Below are 22,089 nucleotides of genomic sequence, written 5' to 3'. Positions count from 1 at the left end.
TCGGAAACATCCCCTTTATGTCCACTCTGTCTCTGATATGAAATTCCTCCCCCTTCCCCACATTCTTTAGAATTGCTGGAAGTGGACAGAGGTAGAGAGTACTGTGATTTGGAGTGGAAACCACAGTTACTGAAACAGGATTCCAAGCATGATATTAAGCTCTTCTGCCTTTGCCTCAGTGCCTATTTGATAAGTATTCACCCAGGCTGTGGACACTTTCTTCTGACTTCAGAGTTCTTGCCTCTTCTGATTTCCTATACAGTTTAAATCAGTTTGATGCTAATACTGACAGGCAATGACCACACAATTCTTCCACTGCCTTTACTTAACCTACTCCCTTGTAAACTTTCTGCACTTCACTCAAAGGGCCGACCCTAACATTGTCATCAAACCTGCTGTCAAGCAGAAGAATTGTTTGGGTAACTGGTCCCTTCTGTGCAATTACATTCTGACATTGTAAATAGGGCCATTTTCAGTAGGATTTCAATGCCAGAGGCAGTTTCCTAATAATGACTGACCTTGAACTTTTCTCTTTAATAACAGACACCCCTGTAAAGTCCTCTACAGATGTGAAAGATGCAGAGGAGGAATCCTTGGTGCAAGGGAACTCCGAGCAGGGTGCACCTGTTAGCAAACTCCTGTCATCATCTGATACAGGTACAAACTGCCTATTGTTCGTGTCTTACAATACCATCCATGTTTGATCTCATTGCTTATAAATAATTTTATTAGGTGGGATTGTATCTGAGGGTATGAATACTGTTTGGTTATTTTATGTATGATATTGGTACCAAGCACCCTTGGGTCCAGTACAGTTAAGGCATCCGTTAGTCTTGCGAGACCATGGATCTGCACCTGGAAAGTCTTCGCTCTCCAGGGCGCAGGCCTGGGCAAGGTTGTATGGAAGATCGGCAGTTGCCCATGCTGCAAGTCTCCCCTCTCCACGACACCAATGTTGTCAAGGGAAGGGCAAGGGCCGATACAGCTTGGCACCAGTGTCGTCACAGAGCACTGTGTGATTAAGTGCCTTGCTCAAGGACACAACACACTACCTCGGCTGGGGCTCGAACTCATGACCTTCAGATTGCTAGTCGAATGCCTTAACCACTTGGCCACATGCCCCCAGTACAGTAGAAATAGAAAAAAATAACTGCTTCCCTGCATTCTGTATTAACCTTGTACTAGGCAAGCCTGGGGCACAGTTATTTAACCAAATATGGTTACCAAATTGGAGAGCAATAAGAAGCAAGCTTGTCTGATTAAATTACCTTGTTTTGTGCAAGATAGACACTTTGTATTATCTGACTGTGACTTTCAGAATCGCTATAAATGATATACAAGCACTGCTTTTGTAAAGATTCAAAAGCCCTTTAACTTAGAGCTCTTTGTACAGAATCGTTGTAGACTACAACCCCGCAGATTTTGCAAAAAAAAAAAGCACCAAAAAGCACCGGGGAAAGCAGTAAGAATGGCAGTGGTCTAAAGGATATGAATCATAGTTCCAGAAAAGCTTAAGCCTAGAAGGTGTAATCATCATTATGAGCCGTGTCATGCGACGTGGCCAGTCGTGGTCCCATGACCATGATCGGTCATGGCAAATTCTTCTGCAGAAGTGGTTCACCATTGCCTTCTTCTGGACAGTGTCTTTACAAGACAGGTGACCCTAGCCATCATCAATACTCTTCGGAGATCATCTGCCTTGTGTCAGTGGTCACATAACCAGGACTTGTGATATGCACCAGCTGCTCATACGACCATCCACCATCTGCTCCTGTGGCTTCACGAGACCCTGATTGTGTTCGGGGAGTGGGAGGTGCTAAGCAGATGCTACATTTGCCAAGTCGGGTATTGAACAATGGTGATAGACAAAATTGGGTTCAAATTCAAACTGTAATCATGAGGGAAAACATGTACCTTAATCCTCTCCTTCAGGCAATGAACCTTCCAAATGTTTACTATTTTCAGAAAGGAAAAAGAATCCAATTCTAAATGTTCTCAGCACACTGTTGTGACATGTTATCATCGTTCCACTCGATCCTGTTGTTTTCTTTGTGATTTCATAAACTGCTGATATAATACTTTTGACTTCACTTTCATTCTGGCAAGAGAAGTAAAACCTGTTACTGTTGTCACTGCTTGGTTGGCCTGTAGCTTCCACAGGCCCGGTTGACCATAAATGGTCATTGTTTTACAACATTGAATCACAGTGGATTTAATTTAGCTTTTTTTGGACGTTAATCAATAGAAAAATACTCTCTTTTTTTTAATTTTATTTTTATTTGGATAAGGAATTCACAAATATGTACTTTTTTCACACATATAACCTTTTCCATTTTTTTATATGTATAAAACTACAATTATTTATATATTCTTAAGTACACATTGAGATGATATAAAAGGAAAATAAACATTTAAATAGATAATTATGTACTGTGGTAAATCTAACTTATTAGGCTAAGCAATGGAATTAGTTGTTAAGAAAAATGGTAATGATAGTTTCCATATAACCCTTCTGGACCATTTCCACTGGTCCAAAATGTTGTATATAAGCCTATGTATCAACCATTGTAGGTGTTTATATCCTAATTTGTTCATGCTTGCTCCTGCCTGCAGACATAATTATCCAATCCCTATGTACTTATTTACTTAATTTTTTCATTTTTTTATCCCTTTCCCAAATCTTTCCCTTTACTTGTGTTAATTCTCTATTTTCCAAAAGAAAACAAAAAAAACAAACATTTAGACTAGGGGTGCTTACGTTAGCAATATTACTGTGTTGATGAGAAGAGCAGTATAAATCATTAGGAGAGTCACCTAAAGTCTGCTCGCATTGGGGTTATATATTCAATCCATTTATTCCAGATTTGATAAAATTTTTCTTTTTGAGTTCTCAGGGAGTAAGTCAACTTTTCCATTTTAAATATTTCCAAGATAATTTCGTATCAATCTTCTAATGTAGGTGGTATTGGATTTAGCCATTTTCTAGTGATTGATTTCTTACTTGCCGCTAAGAGGGCCTGCAGCAACTTTATATCTTCCTTCTGTTCAAGAAACAATACATGCCCCAAATAGAGCGTCTCAAAGTTCAGAGGTATCTGGGACCTAAGTACCTTAACTAATGTTCTATGAATACCTTCCCAAAATAGACTTAATTTAGGGCAATCCCAAAAAATATGAAAATGATTTGCCTCCTTGGAGCCGCACCTTCTCCAACACATCACATTTGTATCTTTATATTTTTCCTGATATGGGGTCTTGAAGTATCTTATAATGTTTTTTCAACAATGTTCTCTCCAAGTCAAAGAATTAGTCGAGGACCATTGAAAGCTGCAGATTTTCTCCCAAGCCTCCTCTGAAAGTACCAACCCCGCTTCTTTCTCCCACTTCTCTTTAATATACAGTGTATTTACATTTTTAGCATGGGAGAGTGCACTATATAATCGAGAAACTGAGTTACTAGGTATTGAACTGCAAGCCGAATTCAGAATCTTGAAAAATTCTAATTCTACTGTTGATAGGTCTGTCTATCTACAACTCTGGTTAACATAGTTTCGTACTTGAAGGTACCTAAAAAAAGTCATTATGTTCTAGGCCATGTTTGTCCTGCAGGATTTGGAAACTTTGTAATACTCTTTTATCTATAAATGAGAGGTAGGTTGTAAGACCTTTCTTTATCCATAGCTCAAATCTTTTATCTCCTCTGTTGGGAAGGAATTCGGTATCATATGCACACCATCTAAAGAGTTTTAACATGTTATTAATTCCACATGAATTAACCACCTTCTGCCATACTTTTAATGTAAGATTTATCCAAGCGTTTTTAAATTTTTCCAACTGGGCCATCAATCCTTTGTCAGCTATTGAGGCCTGAAGAGGAAAACTGTCAACTAAACCAAATTCTATTTCCTTCCATCTAGCCTTATATTCCCTATTACACCAATATAACAGAGGGGTTATCTGTGAGGCATAAAAATAATTTCTCAGGCGAGGAAGAACCATACCTCCTCCTTCATTCCCTAACTGTAAGGTGTTATATCGAATTCTAGGTTTCTTTCCTTGCCAAATGAAGCGGGAAATCCATTTGTCCCATTCCCTGAATTGATTTTCATCCACCTCCACCGGTAAAGTATGGAAAAGATACAATAACCGAGGAAGAATATTCATTTTTATAGTATTTATCCTTGAATTTAAACTTAAAAAGGGGATAAGATTCCATCTATGCATATCTGCTTTTATCTCTGAGATTAGTGGCCCATAATTTACCTGTGACAGTGTTGAAAGATCCTTCGGCAGGGTTATTCCTAAATATTTTAATGATTTAGCTTCCCACTTAAGATCATATGTATCCTGCAATTTTTTGGATGGTGTATAATTTAGGGACATAACCTGCGTTTTCTTTACATTTATTTCATAACCTGATATTTTCCCAAAGTCATCCAACAGTGTAAACAATCCTATAAATGATTTTTCTGGTTCACTCAGATAGACCAAAACATCATCTGCGAATAACGCCACTTTCTGTTCAATCCCTGCCACCTTGATACCTTTTACGATTTCGCTCTGTCTTATTAGTTAGGCAAGCAGTTCAATATATAGCGCAAAAAGGAGAGGAGAAATTGGGCATCCCTGTCTAGTGCCTCTCTCTAAGATGAAGGAGTCAGAGAGGTCCCCATTTATCTTAATTCCGGCTGTAGGGCTGTCATATAGAGTCTGAATTACTTTAATAAACTTTTCTTGAAAGCCGAATCTTCCTAACACTCTGTATAGGAATGCCCAACTAACCGAATCAAAAGCTTTCTCAGCGTCCAATCCTACTACCATTGTCTCTGTCTCGTTCTTATTAACCTGTTCTACTATGTGTAGAGTTCTCCTTATGTTGTCCTGTGTTTGTCTTTGTTGAATAAATCCAGTCTGGTCTAAGTGGATTAGACCAGGTAAAAGCTTTTCCAATCTGCGCGCTAATATAGATGTAAATAGTTTGTAATCTAAGTTAAGAAAACTAATTGGCCAATAATTGCCACATTCTAGTTTATCTTTACCCTCTTTAGGAATAACTGAAATAATCGCTTCTCTCCAGGAAGGTGGAGTTTCTCCTCTCTGCAAGATCCAATTAAAGGTGTTAAGTAGTAATGGGGCTAACTGTGTCTTCAGGGACTTGTACCACTCTGAGGTAAACCCATCAGAACCCGGGGACTTTCCAGCCTTTAACCTAGAGATGACCACGTTCAGTTCTTTGACAGTTACTGGTTCTAATAAACTTTCATTTTGTAAATCTGTAAGTTTAGGTAGATCTAAAAAATTCAATACACTGTCTATATAGGGCTCATTGGGGGCCCGGGGTTGGGAGTACAGCTCTCGATAATATGTTTCAAAACTCTCTTGAATTTTCCCTATTGTACTCTCCACAAGCTTTGTCTTTGGATTCTTTATTTTATGAATTGTATTGTCTGCTTGTTGTTTTCGTAATTTATATGCTAATAATCTAGCTGATTTACCTCCTACTTCATAATTCTTTTGTCTTAGGTAAAGAAAATTTCTTTGAGTTTCCAACGTATAAATATCGTCAATTTCACTTTGCAATTTCCTAATTTCCTGTTTTCGATTTGAATTACTTTTGTTGCTATCTACAACTTGAAGTTGTTTTAATTTTCCTTGAAGGTCTGCTAATTTTTGTGCATTGATTTTTTTCATGTGAGTGGTAATGGAAATAATTTTCCCTCTCAGTACAGCTTTCAATGTATCTCATAGGATCACTGGTGATGTTTCTCCCGTGTCATTAAGGTCTAGATATTATTTGATTTCTCCCCTTAATCTCTCCATTACTTTCGGGTTATTGAGTATATGTGAGTTTAGCCTCCATAGTGTTTTCCTCATTTTCCTTTCCAGGATTAGAGACATAGAGACTGGGCTATGATCCGACAGATCAATTGTTGCAATATTACAGTTTTTTATCCTGAGTCTATCTGTATTAAAGATAAAGAAATAGTCTATCCTTGAATAAGCTGAATGAGGGAAAGAGTAATATGTATAATCTTTACTAGTAGGGTGTAATTCCCTCCAGACATCTATAATTCCCAACTCCTCCATCAATGAATTCACTTTCCGAGTCAGAGGTTTATTCTGAGTAACTATTCTTGAAGAATCTAATATAGGATTTAATCTAATATTAAAATCCCCTCCACAAATTACTACCCCTTGAGAACTGACCATTAGGTCAAAAATGTGTCTATAAAATGACCATTCACAACCTGGAGGAGCATAAACATTCAGCAATGTTATTTCTGTACCTTCTATTCTTCCTGTGATTTTTACGAACCGTCCTTCTTTGTCTCTAGTCTCTGAAATATGTTCATAATTAAGAGTACTTGATATTAAAGTAGCTACCCCTCTTTTGTGACTCAATTTATATGATGAATAAAATACATGCTTAAAGCCCATTCTTTTTAATTTTCCATGTTCAGATTGGCTCATATGTGTTTCCTGGAGGAAAGCTATTTGTGCCCTCTCTTTTTTCAATTTAGACATAATCTTATTTCTTTTAATTGGATTCAAAACCCCATTAACATTATAGGAAATTATTTTTACCAATTCAGTTTGCATTTTTCTCTAGTAGAAAAAAAAACACTCCTTTTCTAACCAAACAGTAAGCAATCCCTTCTCAACAGTAAACCAAGACATATAACCACACCCTAGACATTTTTGAACATGCAACATTTGAAAATTTTTCCCGACTTCCCACAGTGAGGCCTGAGCACCGACCCGCCTCAGTTCAGAGAGATAACCTCTATCTTCACCCTGTGTTAGAGGGCCCTCAGCAGTTTGAATAATCATAGAGAATTTTCTCCTATTTATGTCTCGACCATATTGCTATCATTCAAGTTATTCCGTCTAGTTTATTTTCAGTTACCAGTTTTCATTTTACCTTTAAGTCCGATTTACTCTTTTCAGTCATTTCTCTTAATTAATCTGTGTTCTCTGTACATTCGCGTCTGAATATTTGCAGCTTTTCCTTGTAGTTTGACACTCTGGTTCGTGTGGAGCGTCCTTGCCGCACTAACTGCCACGACTTCTGCCGAATCCTCTCCAGTAGCGACTCCGGTTGGGTGATAACTTTAATAGGTAGTCCCCGGTCCGCCAGGTCCAATGTTGCCTCCTCCACCGTAGCGTAAGCTTTTGTCCCTTCGTCGTAAAAGACTCTCAGCCGAGCTGGATACAGGGTCTGGAATCCTGATGTTGTTTTCCTTCAGGACTCTCCGTGTTTCCGTATATTCCTTTCGTCTGGCAAGAATCCCCGGTGCGTAGTCGTGGTCTAAACTGATTTTACAGTTGTTCCACATGAAACCTTTCTTTTGCCATGCCCTTTTAAGCACCTCTTCCTTCGTTCTGTAACTGAGAAATCTGACCAGAATCGATCTGGGCTGGGCGCCTGCTGGAGGCTGTGGTGCCAACGCGCGGTGAGCTCTTTCTATCTGTAGGTCTTTTGCGGCCGGTATATCAAGGTTCTCTCTAAATAGCTTCTCAACGAAGGGAATCATCAGTCCGGGTTTACCTTCAGTTCCTTTGGGAACTCCGTAAATCCTCACATTTTCCCTTCTCGAGCGGCCTTCTTGATCTATTAGTTTCCACTGGAGCTGGTCTTGCAGCTTCAGCATTTCTGCTATCACCTCCTCTGCTTTTTGTAGCTTCTCTTCAATTCCAACAATCCTCGCTTCGGCTTCATCTATCCGCGAGTTAGTTTTTACTATTTCTCCTTTAATATCTTCCAGCTGTTTGCTGTTATCTTGTCGGAACTCGCGAATCTCTCCGAGAATCAAGGACAGAGTCACCGATTCCCCCTCATTATCTCTGTCCTGGCTTGCTGTGGGGGAGCTAGGCCCGTCGCCTTGCTGCATCTCTTTATGTTTATCAGCCTTCGGAGTGGACTTTTTAATCTTGTTCTTAGACATCATCCTTGCTCCTTTTATTAATATAGTTATGCAATATTAAGTATTTGTCTAAATTCGATTATGGGGCAGTTTACCTTCTTTTTTGTCGAGAGACCTTTTCCTTACGCCGCCATTTCCTTGATGACCGGTATTCTTTCAGAAAAATACTCTTTCATGTCAAAGTAAAAACAGATCTCTACAAAGTGATCTAAATTAATTACAAATATAAAACACAAAATAATTGATTGCACAAGTATTCACCCCCTTCAAGTCAGTATTTAGTAGATGCACCTTTGGCAGCAATTGCCGCCTTGAGTCTATGTGAATAGGTCTGTATCAGCTTTCACATCTAGACACTGCAATTATTCCCCATTCTTCTTCACCAAACTGTTCTAGCTCTGTCAGATTGCATGGGGATTCTGAGTGAAATTGCCCTTTTCAAGTCCAGCCACAAATTCTCAGTTGGATTGAGGTCTGGACTCTGACATGGCCACTCCAGGACATTAACTTTGGTTTTAAGACATTGCCTGTGTAGCTTTGCCTTAATGATTGGGGTCGTTGTCTTGCTGGGAAACAAATCTTCTCCCAAGTCACAGTTCTCTTGCAGACCTCATCAGGTTTTCCTCCAGGATTTCCCTGTATTTTTCTGCATTCATTTTACCTTCTACCTTCACAAGCCTTCCAGGGCCTGCTGCAGTGAAGCATCCCCACAGCATGATGCAGCCACAACCACACTTCATGGTTTTTGATGATGTGTGGTGTTCGGCTTATGCCATAGCATTTAGTCTGATGGCCAACAATCTCAATTTTGGTTTTATCAGACCATAGAACCTTCTTCCACTCCTCCAGAGTTGTCATAAGACTCTCAGTGGCCTCACTCACAAGATAGATAGATATACTTTATTGATCCCGAGGGAAATTGGGTTTCGTTACAGCCGCACCAACCAAGAATAGAGCATAAACATAGCAATACAAAAACCACAAACAATCAAACAACAAAATGCAAACAAGTCCCCTTCTTGCAGTTTTTGAGGACAGCCTGCTCTATGTAGATTTCCAGCTGTGCCATATTATTTCCAGACAAGGGCCAGCTGACAGAACGTAGTGGTGGATACACGTTCTTCTGGAGCGGTCGCAGCAGCGCTGAACGACGAGAAGCAGGCGTGGGATTTGCCATCAATTCTAACCTCGCCCGTAAACTCACCAAGCACCCAGAGAGCATCAACAACCGCCTGATGACACTTCAGCTCCCACTTGCAAACAAGCAGAGTGCTACGCTGATTAGTGCCTACGCTCCCACCATGACCAACCCAGATGACATTAAAGACAAGTTCTATGAAGAACTCGACACCCTCATCTCAGCAATCCCACAGTCAGAGAAGCTCATCGTTCTCGGGGACTTCAATGCCAGAGTAGGGACAGACTACCAAGCCTGGGAAGGGATTATTGGAAGACACGGCACTGGCAAGTGTAACAACAACGGCCTTCTGCTCCTCAAGACATGTGCCACGCACGACCTTGTCATCACCAACACCCTGTTCCGCTTACCCACCCGTAAGAAGATGTCATGGATGCACCCACACTCGAAGCACTGGCATCTGATTGACTACATCATCACCAGGAAGAGGGACAGGATGGATGTCAGAGTGACGAGAGCCATGTGTGGTGCCAACTGCTGGACCGATCACCGCCTCATTGTGTCCAAGTTCAGGCTTCGCATTCTGCCCATGAGAAGACCCCAAGGGCAGAAGACTGCAAAGGGGCTGAATGTCTCCAAGCTGAAAAGCAGCAGGGTTGCAGAAGAATTCATCGATGACCTTGAAGGCAGACTGCCAGACACACCACAGGATGACGGGACCAGCGTTGAGGAACAGTGGACGGCCTTCAGAGACGCTGTCTATACTACCGCCCTCGAACATCTCGGACCAGCAACCCGAAGAAACCAAGACTGGTTCGATGAGAATGATGAAGAAATACAGGCACTACTAACAGAGAAACATCAACATTACAGAGCGCATCAGAACGACCCCACGTCGCTAGCGAAGAAAGATGCCTTTACCAACGCAAGAAGAAAGGTGCAGAAAAAACTACGCGAGATGCAGGACAGCTGGTTCAGCAAGAAGGCCGATGAAATCCAGGGCTACGCAGACAGCCACGACATAAAGCGCTTCTACGATGCGCTTAAGGCTGTATACGGACCCCAGTCCTCCGGCTCCTCACCCCTCCTCAACGCAGATGAGACGCAGCTGCTGACAGAGAAGAAGCAGATTCTGGATCGGTGGACTGAGCACTTTAACAAAGTCCTTAACAGCCCTGCCGACATCAACGACGAGGCCATTGCCCGCCTGTCCCAGGTAGAGATCAACAAGAACCTCGACTCCCACCCCACAGTAGATGAAGTCAGGAAGGCAGTGAAGCAACTCTCCTGTGGCAAAGCGCCAGGACCCGATGCAATCCCTGCTGAGGTATACAAAGCAGGAGGCCCTGTCATGATGCAAAAGCTGACTGTACTCTTCCAGTCTATGTGGAAAAAGGCTCAGGTCCCGCAACAGCTGAAAGATGCCAGCATAGTCCACATCTACAAGAGGAAAGGCAACCGCCAGCCTTGCGACAACCACCGAGGCATCTCCCTCTTGTCCATTGCGGGGAAGATTCTGGCCCGCGTCCTGCTCAACCGCCTTCTCCAACATCTTGAGCAAGGTCTGCTCCCGGAAAGCCAGTGCGGCTTCCATGCTGAACGTGGGACCGCGGACATGATTTTTGCTGCGCGCCAACTCCAGGAAAAATGCCAGGAGCAACACAGCGACCTGTTCGTGACTTTTGTCGATCTAACCAAGGCTTTCGATACGGTCAGCAGAGAAGGCTTGTGGAAGATCATGGAGAAGTTTGGCTGCCCCAGCAAGTTCATCACAATCGTCCAGCAGTTCCATGACGGTATGATGGTGAAAGTTCTGGATGACGGCGACGAGTCGGAGGCCTTCCCAGTGACAAATGGCGTCAAACAAGGCTGCGTTCTTGCCCCGACTCTGTTCAGTATGGTATTCTCTGCCATGCTGATAGATGCCTTCCGTAACTACGAAGAAGGAATCCACGTCAGGTACAGGACTGACGGCAGATTGTTCAACCTTAGGCGCCTGCAGGCAGTTACAAAGGTGCGAGAGACTGTCATCAGAGACTTCTTGTTTGCTGATGACTATGCACTCAACGCCAGCACAGAGCAGGAGATGCAGTGTGAAATGGACTGCTTCTCACAAGCCTGCGACAACTTCGGTCTCACTATCAGCACCAAAAAGACCGAAGTTATGTACCAGCCTGCCCCAGGAAAGCCATACCAGGAGTCGCGCATCACAGTGAAGGGCCAGAGCCTCCAGGCAGTCGACAACTTCACCTACCTGGGCAGCATACTCTCTCGCGCAGTGAACATAGACGCTGAGGTCAATAACAGGATTGCCAAAGCCAGCGCCGCCTTTGGGAGACTCCGTGAGAACGTCTGGGAGCGGAGAGGACTCAGCCTTACCACCAAGCTGAAGGTCTACTGTGCAGTGGTCCTTACCACCCTCCTTTACGCCAGCGAGACCTGGACTGTCTACAGCAGACACGCCAAACAGCTCAACCACTTTCACCTGAGCTGTCTCCGCAGACTCCTCCACATCAGGTGGCAGGACAAAGTCCCCGACACGGAAATCCTGGAACCAGCTGGGCTCTGCAGCGTCTGCACCCTCCTGCTGAAAGCCCAAGCCAGGTGGGCTGGACATGTGGTCAGAATGCCAGACAACCGATTGCCTAAGCAGCTGCTGTACGGAGAACTGTGTCAGGGCAAGCGCTCAGTCAGGGGGGCAGAAGAAACATTATAAAGACTGCCTCAAAGCGTCCCTCAAAGGCCTGGGTGTCGACATCAACAGGTGGGAGACGCTTGCCCTCGACTGTCCAGCTTGGCGCAGCAAGATCACCACAGGAGCCCGTGCAGCTGAAGTCAGGCGCATCATCGAGGCGCAACGAAAGTGTGCTGTGCGCAAGGCCCGAGCAGCATCCACTGCCACGACAGCACCCACCCACTTGTGTCCCACATGTGGGCGAGCCTTCAGGGCCCGGACTGGCCTCATCAGTCACCTCCGGACCCACAGCCACCAATCTCCCATTTGACTTTGAAGCCATGGTCATCTTCGACTACGAAGGACGAACAACATTCTTTCCAGTTCTTAATGATTGACTTAACTGTATTCCAAGAGATAGTCAGAGACTTGAAAATTTTTATGTATCCATCCCCTGACATGTGGTTTTTAAATAACCTTTTCATGGAGTTGCTTGGAGTGTTCTTTTGTCTTCAAGGTGTAGTTTTAGTCAGGATACTGACGCTCTAGCAGTTGGACAGGTGTATTTTTACTACAATCAATTGAAACAGCTAGACTGCACACAGGAAATCTCCATTTAACTAATTATGTGACTTCTAAAACTAATTGCCTGCATGAGTGATGATTCAGTGTGTCATATTAAAGGGGGTGAATACTTGTGCAAGCAATTATTTTGTGTTTAATATTTGTAATTAATTTAGATCACCTTGTAGAGATCTGTTTTCACATTGACTTATAAGAGTCCTTTTCTGTTGATCAATATGAAGTCAAAAAAGCCAAATTAGATCCACTGTGATTCAATGTTGTAAAACAATAAAACATGAAAGCTTCCGGGGGGGGGGGTGAATACATTTTATAGGTGCTGTAAGTATTACAAGTAGAGAGCAAAAAATAGTGATGGAGAATTTATGGGTTGTTTCATTGTCCATCCAAAATCTGATGGATGAGGGGAAAAGGCTGTTCCAAAGACCATAAGATAAAGGAGCAGAATTAGACCATGGAGTATGCTCCACCATTCAACATTGGCTGAATCTTTTTTCCCCTTCTCAGCCTCACTCCCAGGTCTTCTCTCTGTAACCATTGATGCTGTGTCCAATCAAGAACCTATCAATCTCCGCTTTAAATACACCTAATGACCTGGCCTGCACAGGTGCCTGTGGCAACAAGTTCCACAAATTCACCACCCACTGTCTACAGAAATTTCTCCACATCACTGTTTTAAGTGGACACCTGTTCATTCCTAGGCTGTGCCCTCTTGTCTTAGACTCCCCCACCATGGGAAGCATCCTTTCTGCGTATACTCTGTCAAGGCCCTTCAGCATTCAAAAGGTTTCAGTGAGATCCCCCGACATCTTCTAAATTCCAGTGAGTACAGACTCGGAGCCATCAAGTGTTCCTTGTATAATAACCCTTTCATTCCTGGAATCATCCTTGTGAACCTCCTCTGAACCTTCCCTAATGCCAGCACATCTTTTCTTAAATGAGGAGCCCAAAACTGTTCACAATACTCAAGGTGAGGCCTCACCAGTGCCTCATAAATCCTCAGCATCCAATCCCTGCTCCTGTATTCTAGACCACTTGAAATGAAAGCTAACATTGCATTTGCCTTCCTCACCACCGACTCAACCTGCAAGTTAACCTTTGGGGTGTTCTGCACAAGGACTCCCATGTCCCTTTGCATCTCAGATTTTTGGTTTTCTCTCCGCTTAGAAAATAATCTGCACACTTATTTCTACTACCAAAGTGCATGACCACAAATTCCAACATTGTATTTCGTTTGTCACTTTCTTGCCCATTCTCCTAATTTACTTAAGGCCTTCTGTAGCCTGCCTGTTTCCTCAACATTACCTGCCCCTTCGCCAGCTTCGTATCATCTGCAAACTTGGCAACAAAGTCATCCATTCCATCTAAATCATTTATATACAGCACCATCCCCTGCGGAACACCATTAGTCATTGACAGCCAACCAGAAAATAATCCTTTTATTCCCACTCTCTGCCTCCTACCAATCAGCCAATGCTCTAACTGTGCCAATAACGTTCCTATAGTACCATGGGCTCTTAACTTGGTAAGCAGCCTGTTGTGTAGCACCTTGTCAAATGCCTACTGAGAGTCCAAATAAACAACATCCACTGCATCCTCTTTATCTAGCCTACTTGTAATCACCTGAAAGAACTCCATCAAGTTCAACAAGCAGGACTTTTCCTTAAGGAAACCATGGTGACTTTGTCCTGGCTTGTCCTGTGTTACCAAAAAGTCCACAACCTCTTCCTTAACAATTGATTCCAACATCTTCCGAATCACATGAGGTCAGGCTAACTGATCTATAATTTCCTTTCTGCTGCTTTTCTCCTTTCTTAGGGTGGAGTGACATTTGCAATTTTCCAGTCCTCTGGCATAATGCTAGAGTCCAGTGATTTTAGAAAGATCATTACTAATGCTTTCACAATCTCTATCGCTACCTCTTTCAGAACCCTAGGGTGCAGTTCATTTGGTCCAGGTGACTTGTACCCTTAGGTCCTTCAGCATTTTGAGCACCACCTTCTTTGTAATAGTAACTACACTCACTTCTCGTCTGTCACACCCTTCAACATCTGGCACACTGCTAGTGTCTTCTACAGTGAAGACTGATGCAAAATACCCATTTAGTTCATCTACCATCTCCTGTCCCCCATTATTATTTCTCCAGCCTCATTTTCTATCGCTCCTATATCCACTCTAATTTCTCTTTTTTTTTTAAACATACTTGTAAAAGCTTTTACTATCCACTTCAATATTGTTTACTAGCTTGCTTTCATATTTCATTTTTCCCTCCTAATGGATTCTGTTACTTTCTCTGTAGATTTTTAAAAGCTTCCCAATCCTCTACCTTCCCACTTATTTTTGCTTTGTTGCATGTCCTTTCTTTAGCTTTTATATTAGCTTTGACTTCTCTTGTCTGCCACAGCTGTACTACTCCGCCAATTGAGTATTCCTTTGTTTTTGGAATACATCTATTCTGTACTTTCCTCATTTTTCCCAGAAACTCACGCCATTGCTGCTCTGCTGACATCCCTGCCAGCATCTCCTTCCATTTTACTTTGGCCAACTCCAAAGTAAAAGGGAGAGCAGTGGATCATGGGAGTAAGGGAAGATGGAGGGTCTCTTCTTGATGGTGACAATGAGAAGAAGGCATGTCTGAGTGGCTGGGGGTCCTTAATGTTGGATGTTGCCTTTTTGAAGCATCATGTTTTGAAGATGTCATCAATGCTGTGGAAGATACTTATACCTTATTGTCTCCAAACAATTGATACTAGAATGTACGATCATCACAGCGATATTTGATTCTGTGCTTCCCACTCCCTGGATTACAAATATTAAATATTAAAAATATTGAAGTAGTAAAAATTAGTAAATATTAAAAATTTAAATTATAAATCATAAATAGAAAAATGGAAAGTAAGATAGTGGAAAAAAAAAACCAAGAGGCAGGTCTGGATATTTGGAGGGTACGGCCCAGATCCGGGTTAGGATCCGTTCAGCAGTCTTATCACAGTTGGAAAGAAGCTGTTCCCAAATCTGGCTGTACGAGTGTTCAAGCTCCTGAGCCTTCTCCTGGAGGGAAGAGGGATGAAAAGTGTGTTGGCTGGGTGGGTCATGTCCTTGATTATCCTGGCAGCACTGCTCCGACAGCGTGTGGTGTAAAGTGCGGTGATAGTGCCTATGTTGGAGTTGGCAGAGTTTGCAACCTTTTGCAGCATTGTCTGACATAATGCAGTGTACCTTCCATACCAGGCAGTGATGCAACCAGTTAGAATGCTCTCCACAGTACACCTGTAGAGATTCGCTAGAGTCTGATGACATACCAAATCTCCTTAAACTCCTAATGAACTGCAGCTGTTGACATTCCTTCTCTGTATTGGATCAATATGTTGGTCCCAGGACAGATCTTCAGAGATGATGTTGACACCCAGGAACTTTATCTGTCCATAATATCCTATGACCTTATTAGTCACATACTTACAGATACTGATTGCAACATTTCAACATTAAACCCAACAATCTTCCTCAAGCACAATTTAGTCAAATGACAAGCTGCCGCCTTCTTTGTCTCTCTGTCTCCCTTCCTCTCCCCCCCCCCCCCCCCAGCTTTAAGGTGCATTACCACCACCTACTAGACGGCAATGTGGATCATTTGATAAGCAGGAGGAATGAAAACAATTGTATTCCCTAAATTCTATATAATAAACCAGTGTCTTTCAGATACTTCATGATATAGGTCTGTATTTCTCTTGAAATCCCACTTAAAATGTATTCTATACCCACAGCAGTTTGTTTGTTTATCTTAAGCGCTCCTGTCATCTTCAGTCTTTCCCTTTGGTACTTCTTACATTTAATCAATACATGTTCAACTGTTTCTGGTTGATTACAGTATTCACACAACCCAGTTGGATGTTTCCCTATTTTATGTAGTGTGTAATTAAGACTTGTGTGTCCAATTCTTAAACGACTGATTATCACTTCTATCTTTCTATGTCCACCTGATATTCCTTTGTATCTGACTTGCCTCTGTATTTTGTACAGTTGTCTCCCTGTTTCACTCTCATCCCATTTTTGGTCAGTGCATATAACTTGCATAGAATCTCCAATAAAATATCCTGTCTACTTTCTGATTTTCTTGATTTGATAGAGGTTAATGCAGACAAACTGAACAGATTACAGCCTTTTTGACATTATTTTCTTCTATCCAAGATAATGCACTCAATATTGCCATTAATTCTGTTGCGTACACTGATAAATGGTTTGATCTTCTTTTCCTAATGCTAGTTTTGCAATGAGGAATGTAGACTGCAATACCTGTGTGGCCAGAGCTAGGGTCTTTTGACCCATCCGTAAATATTACAAGTTTGTTTCTAAAATGCAGGTCTATATATTCTTGTACTATCAGTTTGATTTCACAGTCAGACTTCTTTCCCAAAAGTTGTTGTGGATTTATATCCACTTTATTTATTGTAAGGAGCCATGGAGGAACATCAGATATTGGAACTGTAGGGCTATACTCCATTTCGTGTAGACCATATATTTGTGCCGCTGCATCCCCGATCCATTCAAGGCTATTATAATTTGAATTATTATGTTCTCAGCAGTCTTTTAATATAACTTTAGCTGGATGTGAGTAGTTATGGCCCATGATGTTAACCCAGTAATGTAGCACTAGCTTTAATCTTCTAAGTCTTAACGGCATTTCCCCCATTTTGACTTGGAGCTGATATAGGTGTTGTTCTGAATGCACCATTACATATCCTGAAGGCCTGAGGTTGCTCAACATCCAGCATTTTTAAATTACTTTCTGCAGCTGATATGAATGCTACACATCTATAATCCAATGTAGCCCTCATTAGAGCTTGATAAGTATTTAGTAGTGATAACCTGCTTGCACCCCAATCCTGTTCAACAAGACACCTCAATAAGTTGCTTTCTTTAACATTTGATAGTAATTTTCTCAATTTGCTTTTTCCATGTAAGTTTCTCATCAAATAACAAACCAAGGAACCGAATTACCTTTACCTGCTCTAATTTTTGTTCATATAATTTCACAGAAACTGGTTTGTGATTTCTTGAGAAACATATCACTTGCGACTTACTTATAGACAATTTGAAACCCCATTTATTTGCCCACTCCTCCGCTTTATTTATTGCATCTGGCATTTTCCTTTGCGTATAAATTAAATTTCTTCCCCTCACCTACAAAGCACCATCATCTGCATATACGGATTTCCCCACACTATGTTCAACTCGTGCAAATATGTCATTTATCATTATGGTAAATAGTAATGGATTGCAGACACTACCTTGTGGTGTTCCGTTTTCAACCAAATATGTCCAGGAGTACTCTGCTTCCACCTTGACTTGAATTGTTCGATCAAAAAGAAAGTCGAGAACCCAGTTATATAATTTTCCTTCCACCCCTAATTCTTTCAATTTAATTCACACTCCCTCTTTCCAAAGCATATCATATGCCTTTTCTATGTCGAAGAAAACCACCAGGACCATCTCTTTATTTGTTTGAGCCTTTCTGATTTCAGATTCCAAGCTAAGTATTGAATCTACTGTAAGTTCTTCCTTTACGAAAATTACTTTGGTAGGGAGAAATAAGAATTCTTTATTCTAGAAAGTATGTAAGCCTGTCAGTTATTATTCGTTCCATAAGTTTACCTAGCTGTGAAGTTAATGCAATTGGTCTATAGTTTGTTGGGTCTGATGAATCTTTACCAGGTTTTAATATAGGAACAATAATAGAATGTTTCCATGCGGATGGTATTTTACCGATTTCCCATATGTTATTAAACAGTCTCTGTAGAACTAAAAGTGCACCTCTTGACGAGTGCTTCAGCATTATACCCCATACTTGATCCTTCCCAGGAGAAGTTGGCCACGCATTCATAATGGATTTCTCTTTCTGTTATGCTAATAGGTGTATCCAGCACTTCTTCTGATGTTGCTCTTTTGTCCGTAATTCTTGAATTTTGCTTAAGCCTCTCCTCCCTTTGCTGTCTAGCCTCAACCGTCAAATTCTCCGAGCTATGTATGTTAACAAAAGTTTTTGCCAATATTTCTGCTTTTTCCACATTGTTAATTGCCATTTTGTCCTTACTTTTTAGCACAGGAATCTCTTTACTACTTCTTATACCATTCATTTTCCTTATCATGTCCCATATTTCAGACAGTTGAGTTTCTCTTCCAATTTTGTTACAATATTGTCTCCAGTATGCTCGCTTTGCTTCTCTTATTATTTTCCGAACTTCTGCTTGTGCTCTTTTATTGTAATAATGTTTCTTTCGAATGTTGTCTTTTTAACACTTTAAATGCTTTATTTCTTACTTTTGTGCTTCTACAACATTCACAATTCCACCGTGGAACACTTTCTTTTTCCTCTGACGAATTTATAATTGCTGTGACCAATTTATCATTCATTTCTTCTATATCCAATATATTTTCATCTAAAATCTTTACGCATCTTACTTCACTTCTTCTTTGAAATAGCTCCCAATCTGCCTTATTTAGTTTCCACCTTGACACTCTAGGTCCTTTATTTTGTTCTATTTTAATCTGAATTCTTGTGAGTATGGTATAGTGATCGCTTCCTACTGTAGTTTGTTTTTAATACATTCCAAGTACTGATTCCTGCTAATTCTCTACTTACAGATGTTAAGTCTATTGCAGATTCTGTATTCTGGGATATGTTATATCTCGTACCTTCTCCATTATTTATACATACTAATTTTTCATCATCTATAAATTCTTCTATCAGTAATCTGTTTTCATCAGTATTTTTACATCTCCATAGTGTACTGTGTCCATTGAAATCCCCACACCATATTATTTTCCCTTTCATCCCACCACCCACTGTGTTTAATGTATCTTTGCTTAATCGTCTACATGGATTATAATAATTTTTTATTACCTAACTTTCTCTGCCTATCCACATTTTGATTATTATTGATTCATATTTCTGCCCTATGTTGATTATATTATACTTCATCCCACTGGTTATAAATATTGCTACTCCTCCACCATTGCCATTACTTCTATCCTTCCTAACAGCTGTATATCCTTGTAAAATTGTGGTTTCAATCATGTTTCTTGTAGATAAAATCTGAGGTTTTCCCTTAAGTTCTGTTACATATTTCTTAAATTCTTGTCCATTTATGATAAGACTCCTTGCATTCCATTGTAAAATATGTACTGCCATTAAGATCCCACCTCCCCTGCCTGTGAGCTGTTTGATCCTCCATTCAGCGTTCCTTTAACTACTTCCCACCTAAGCCCTGTAATACCAAGATTTTTTTCTGCAGACTTGACTACAAATTTAATTTTTTAGGTTCTCTTGTCTGTTTGTGCTGAACAGTTAATTGCATCTACCATAAACAGTACGAAATTCTTTCTACTCATTAGTGTATCCTTATTTATCATATTACACCCCTCAGTTCACAGGTTTATTATTCCCTGTATTTGTTGACTTGATGGTCTTCTCCTTTTCAGCGACTCCTTTCACTGCCTCTGTGTAACTGATCTCTTGAGTTACACTACATATTGTATCTCAGCTGCCTTCTTGCTATTAATGCACCCTCGATAAGCTGCACTGTGTTCCTCGCCACAATTGCAGCATTTCAACCTAGCTCCCGCCTCACATTTCCAGTTTTTGTGTTCTCCAGCATATCTCCCACACCGTTGTTTCCCTCTGCAGGCCACCATAATATGCCCGAATTTCTGACATTTGAAGCATCGTAAAGGCGGTGGTATATATATCCTGACCTCATAACACATATACCCTAAATAAACTTTAGTCAGCAATCTCTCTTCACAAAGTTAATCATAACTGATAAACTATCACACTTTTTTTCCATTACTTGTAACTTTCAAATGTTTGGCCTCAATAATTTTTGCTCTTTTTATGTTCTGTTTAATCTCATTCATAGTAACTTTTGTTGGTATTCCTGAAATAATTCCTCTAGTCCACTTTGTTGTTGGGTATTGGACAATGTACTTTTTTGCCGCCTATTTTATTTAATCTTATCACTTTGCCTTGCTGAGCACTATCCCGACAAATCATTAATAGCGATCCATTTTGTAATACCTTTGCTCTTTTGACCTCACCTATAAGTTTGTTGATTACCTTCGTCAAATGAATTGGGTTCGCTCAGTTTTATAATTGCTTTAATCTCATCTTCTTTCCATTGTTTTGCTATCCTATTTTGATCATCCCCTGATTCCTCAGAGTTTGACACCTCATACCTCTTCTTTTCTTACTCTTTCCACTCCATTCCTCTTTCCCGCTAACCTCCATCTCTTCTTCCTGCCGTCCTCCGTCCATTCACAATCTAGTTGTTTAGCCAACTGCTGTCTTTCCTGTCCTCCAAGTCCGCTGACCGACCCAGCAGTTCCTAGCGACAGCCATAAGTCGTCATCGTCCCCTCCCCCTCCTTTTATTATTATTATTATTATTATTATTATTTCCGGCAGTTTAGACGCATCTAGTCGTATTACTGCCCTCTGCAGGATGTATAATTAATTATAGAACTTCAAGGAACTCAAATTCTCCAATATAACCTAGTCTGAATATAATATAGACTATTACCTATAAACTGAATAATAAACTCTTCAATCTGATGTTGGTTCTCTCGATGGCCAAACAAAGATTTAATAGAAAACCAGAATAAATTTAAGCCAGGTAGCCTCTTGAACAACAGTGCTGGGACCGCAGCTGTTTACAATATACATTAATGATTTAGATGAAGGGATTAAAAGTAACATTAGCAAATTTGCAGATGACACAAAGCTGGGTGGCAGTGTGAAATATGAGGAGGATGTTATGAGAATGCAGGGTGACTTGGACAGGCTGGGTGAGTGGGCGGATGCATGGCAGATGCAGTTTAATGTGGATAAATGTGAGGTTATCCACTTTGGTGGTAAGAACAGGAAGGCAGATTATTATCTAAATGGAGTCAAGTTAGGAAAAGGGGAAGTACAACGAGATCTAGATGTTCTTGTACATCAGTCACTGAAAGCAAGCATGCAGGTACAGCAGGCAGGGAAGAAAGCTAATGGCATGCTGGCCTTCATAACAAGGGGAATTGAGTATAAGAGCAAAGAGGTCCTTCTGCAGCTGTACGGGGTGACTGGGCTTTTATACTCTGGAATTTAGAAGGATGGGAGGGGATCTGATTGAAACATATAAGATTATTAAGGAATTGGACACGCTGGAGGCAGGAAGCATGTTCCTGCTGATGGGTGAGTCCAGAACCAGAGGCCACAGTTTAAGAATAAGGGGTAGGCCATTTAGAACAGAGTTGAGGAAAAACTTCTTCACCCAGAGAGTGGTGGATATGTGGAATGCTCTGCCCCAGAAGGCTGTGGAGGCCAAGTCTGGATGCTTTCAAGAAAGAGATGGATAGAGCTCTTAAAGATAGCGGAATCAAAGGTTATGGGGATAAGGCAGGAACTGGATACTGATTGTGGATGATCAGCCATGATCACAGTGAATGGCGGTGCTGGCTGGAAGGGCCAAATGGCCTACTCCTGCACCTATTGTCTATTGACTATAATCATAGCTAGATATATTAAGTACATAGTTTCCCGCCCTGCTCCCCAGTTGCATCCAGCAATACTTCTCATAAAATTTAAAACTTTCTCACACTTTCCAATTGTTTTATCTATATGAACCCTCCAAGTAAGTCTTTCATCAAACCAGACACCTAAAAACTTGAATACCTTGACTTTTTCTAGGGGAGAATCATATAGACACAATTCACAATCAGGAATCTTTCTTCTAA

The 22,089-nt window shown here is 41.1% G+C and overlaps 1 protein-coding gene across 2 annotated transcripts in view; it reads left to right on the top strand.

The window, feature by feature from the left end:
• The window catches only part of c2cd2 (C2 calcium dependent domain containing 2), a 97,354-nt gene that overhangs the window by 55,001 nt on the left and 20,264 nt on the right, over positions 1-22,089 (top strand). For both annotated transcript variants that reach the window (XM_072260037.1, XM_072260036.1), the window contains exon 11: positions 544-657. In XM_072260037.1, coding sequence (XP_072116138.1) covers positions 544-657 — 114 coding nt within the window. The remainder of the gene's footprint in view (positions 1-543; positions 658-22,089) is intronic.

Source organism: Mobula birostris, chromosome 6 (genome assembly GCF_030028105.1).
Source record: "Mobula birostris isolate sMobBir1 chromosome 6, sMobBir1.hap1, whole genome shotgun sequence".
Classification (NCBI taxonomy): Eukaryota; Metazoa; Chordata; class Chondrichthyes; order Myliobatiformes; family Myliobatidae; genus Mobula; species Mobula birostris.
The sequence above is the reverse complement of the archived record's forward strand: the minus strand, read 5'-3'. Positions and strand labels throughout refer to the sequence as shown.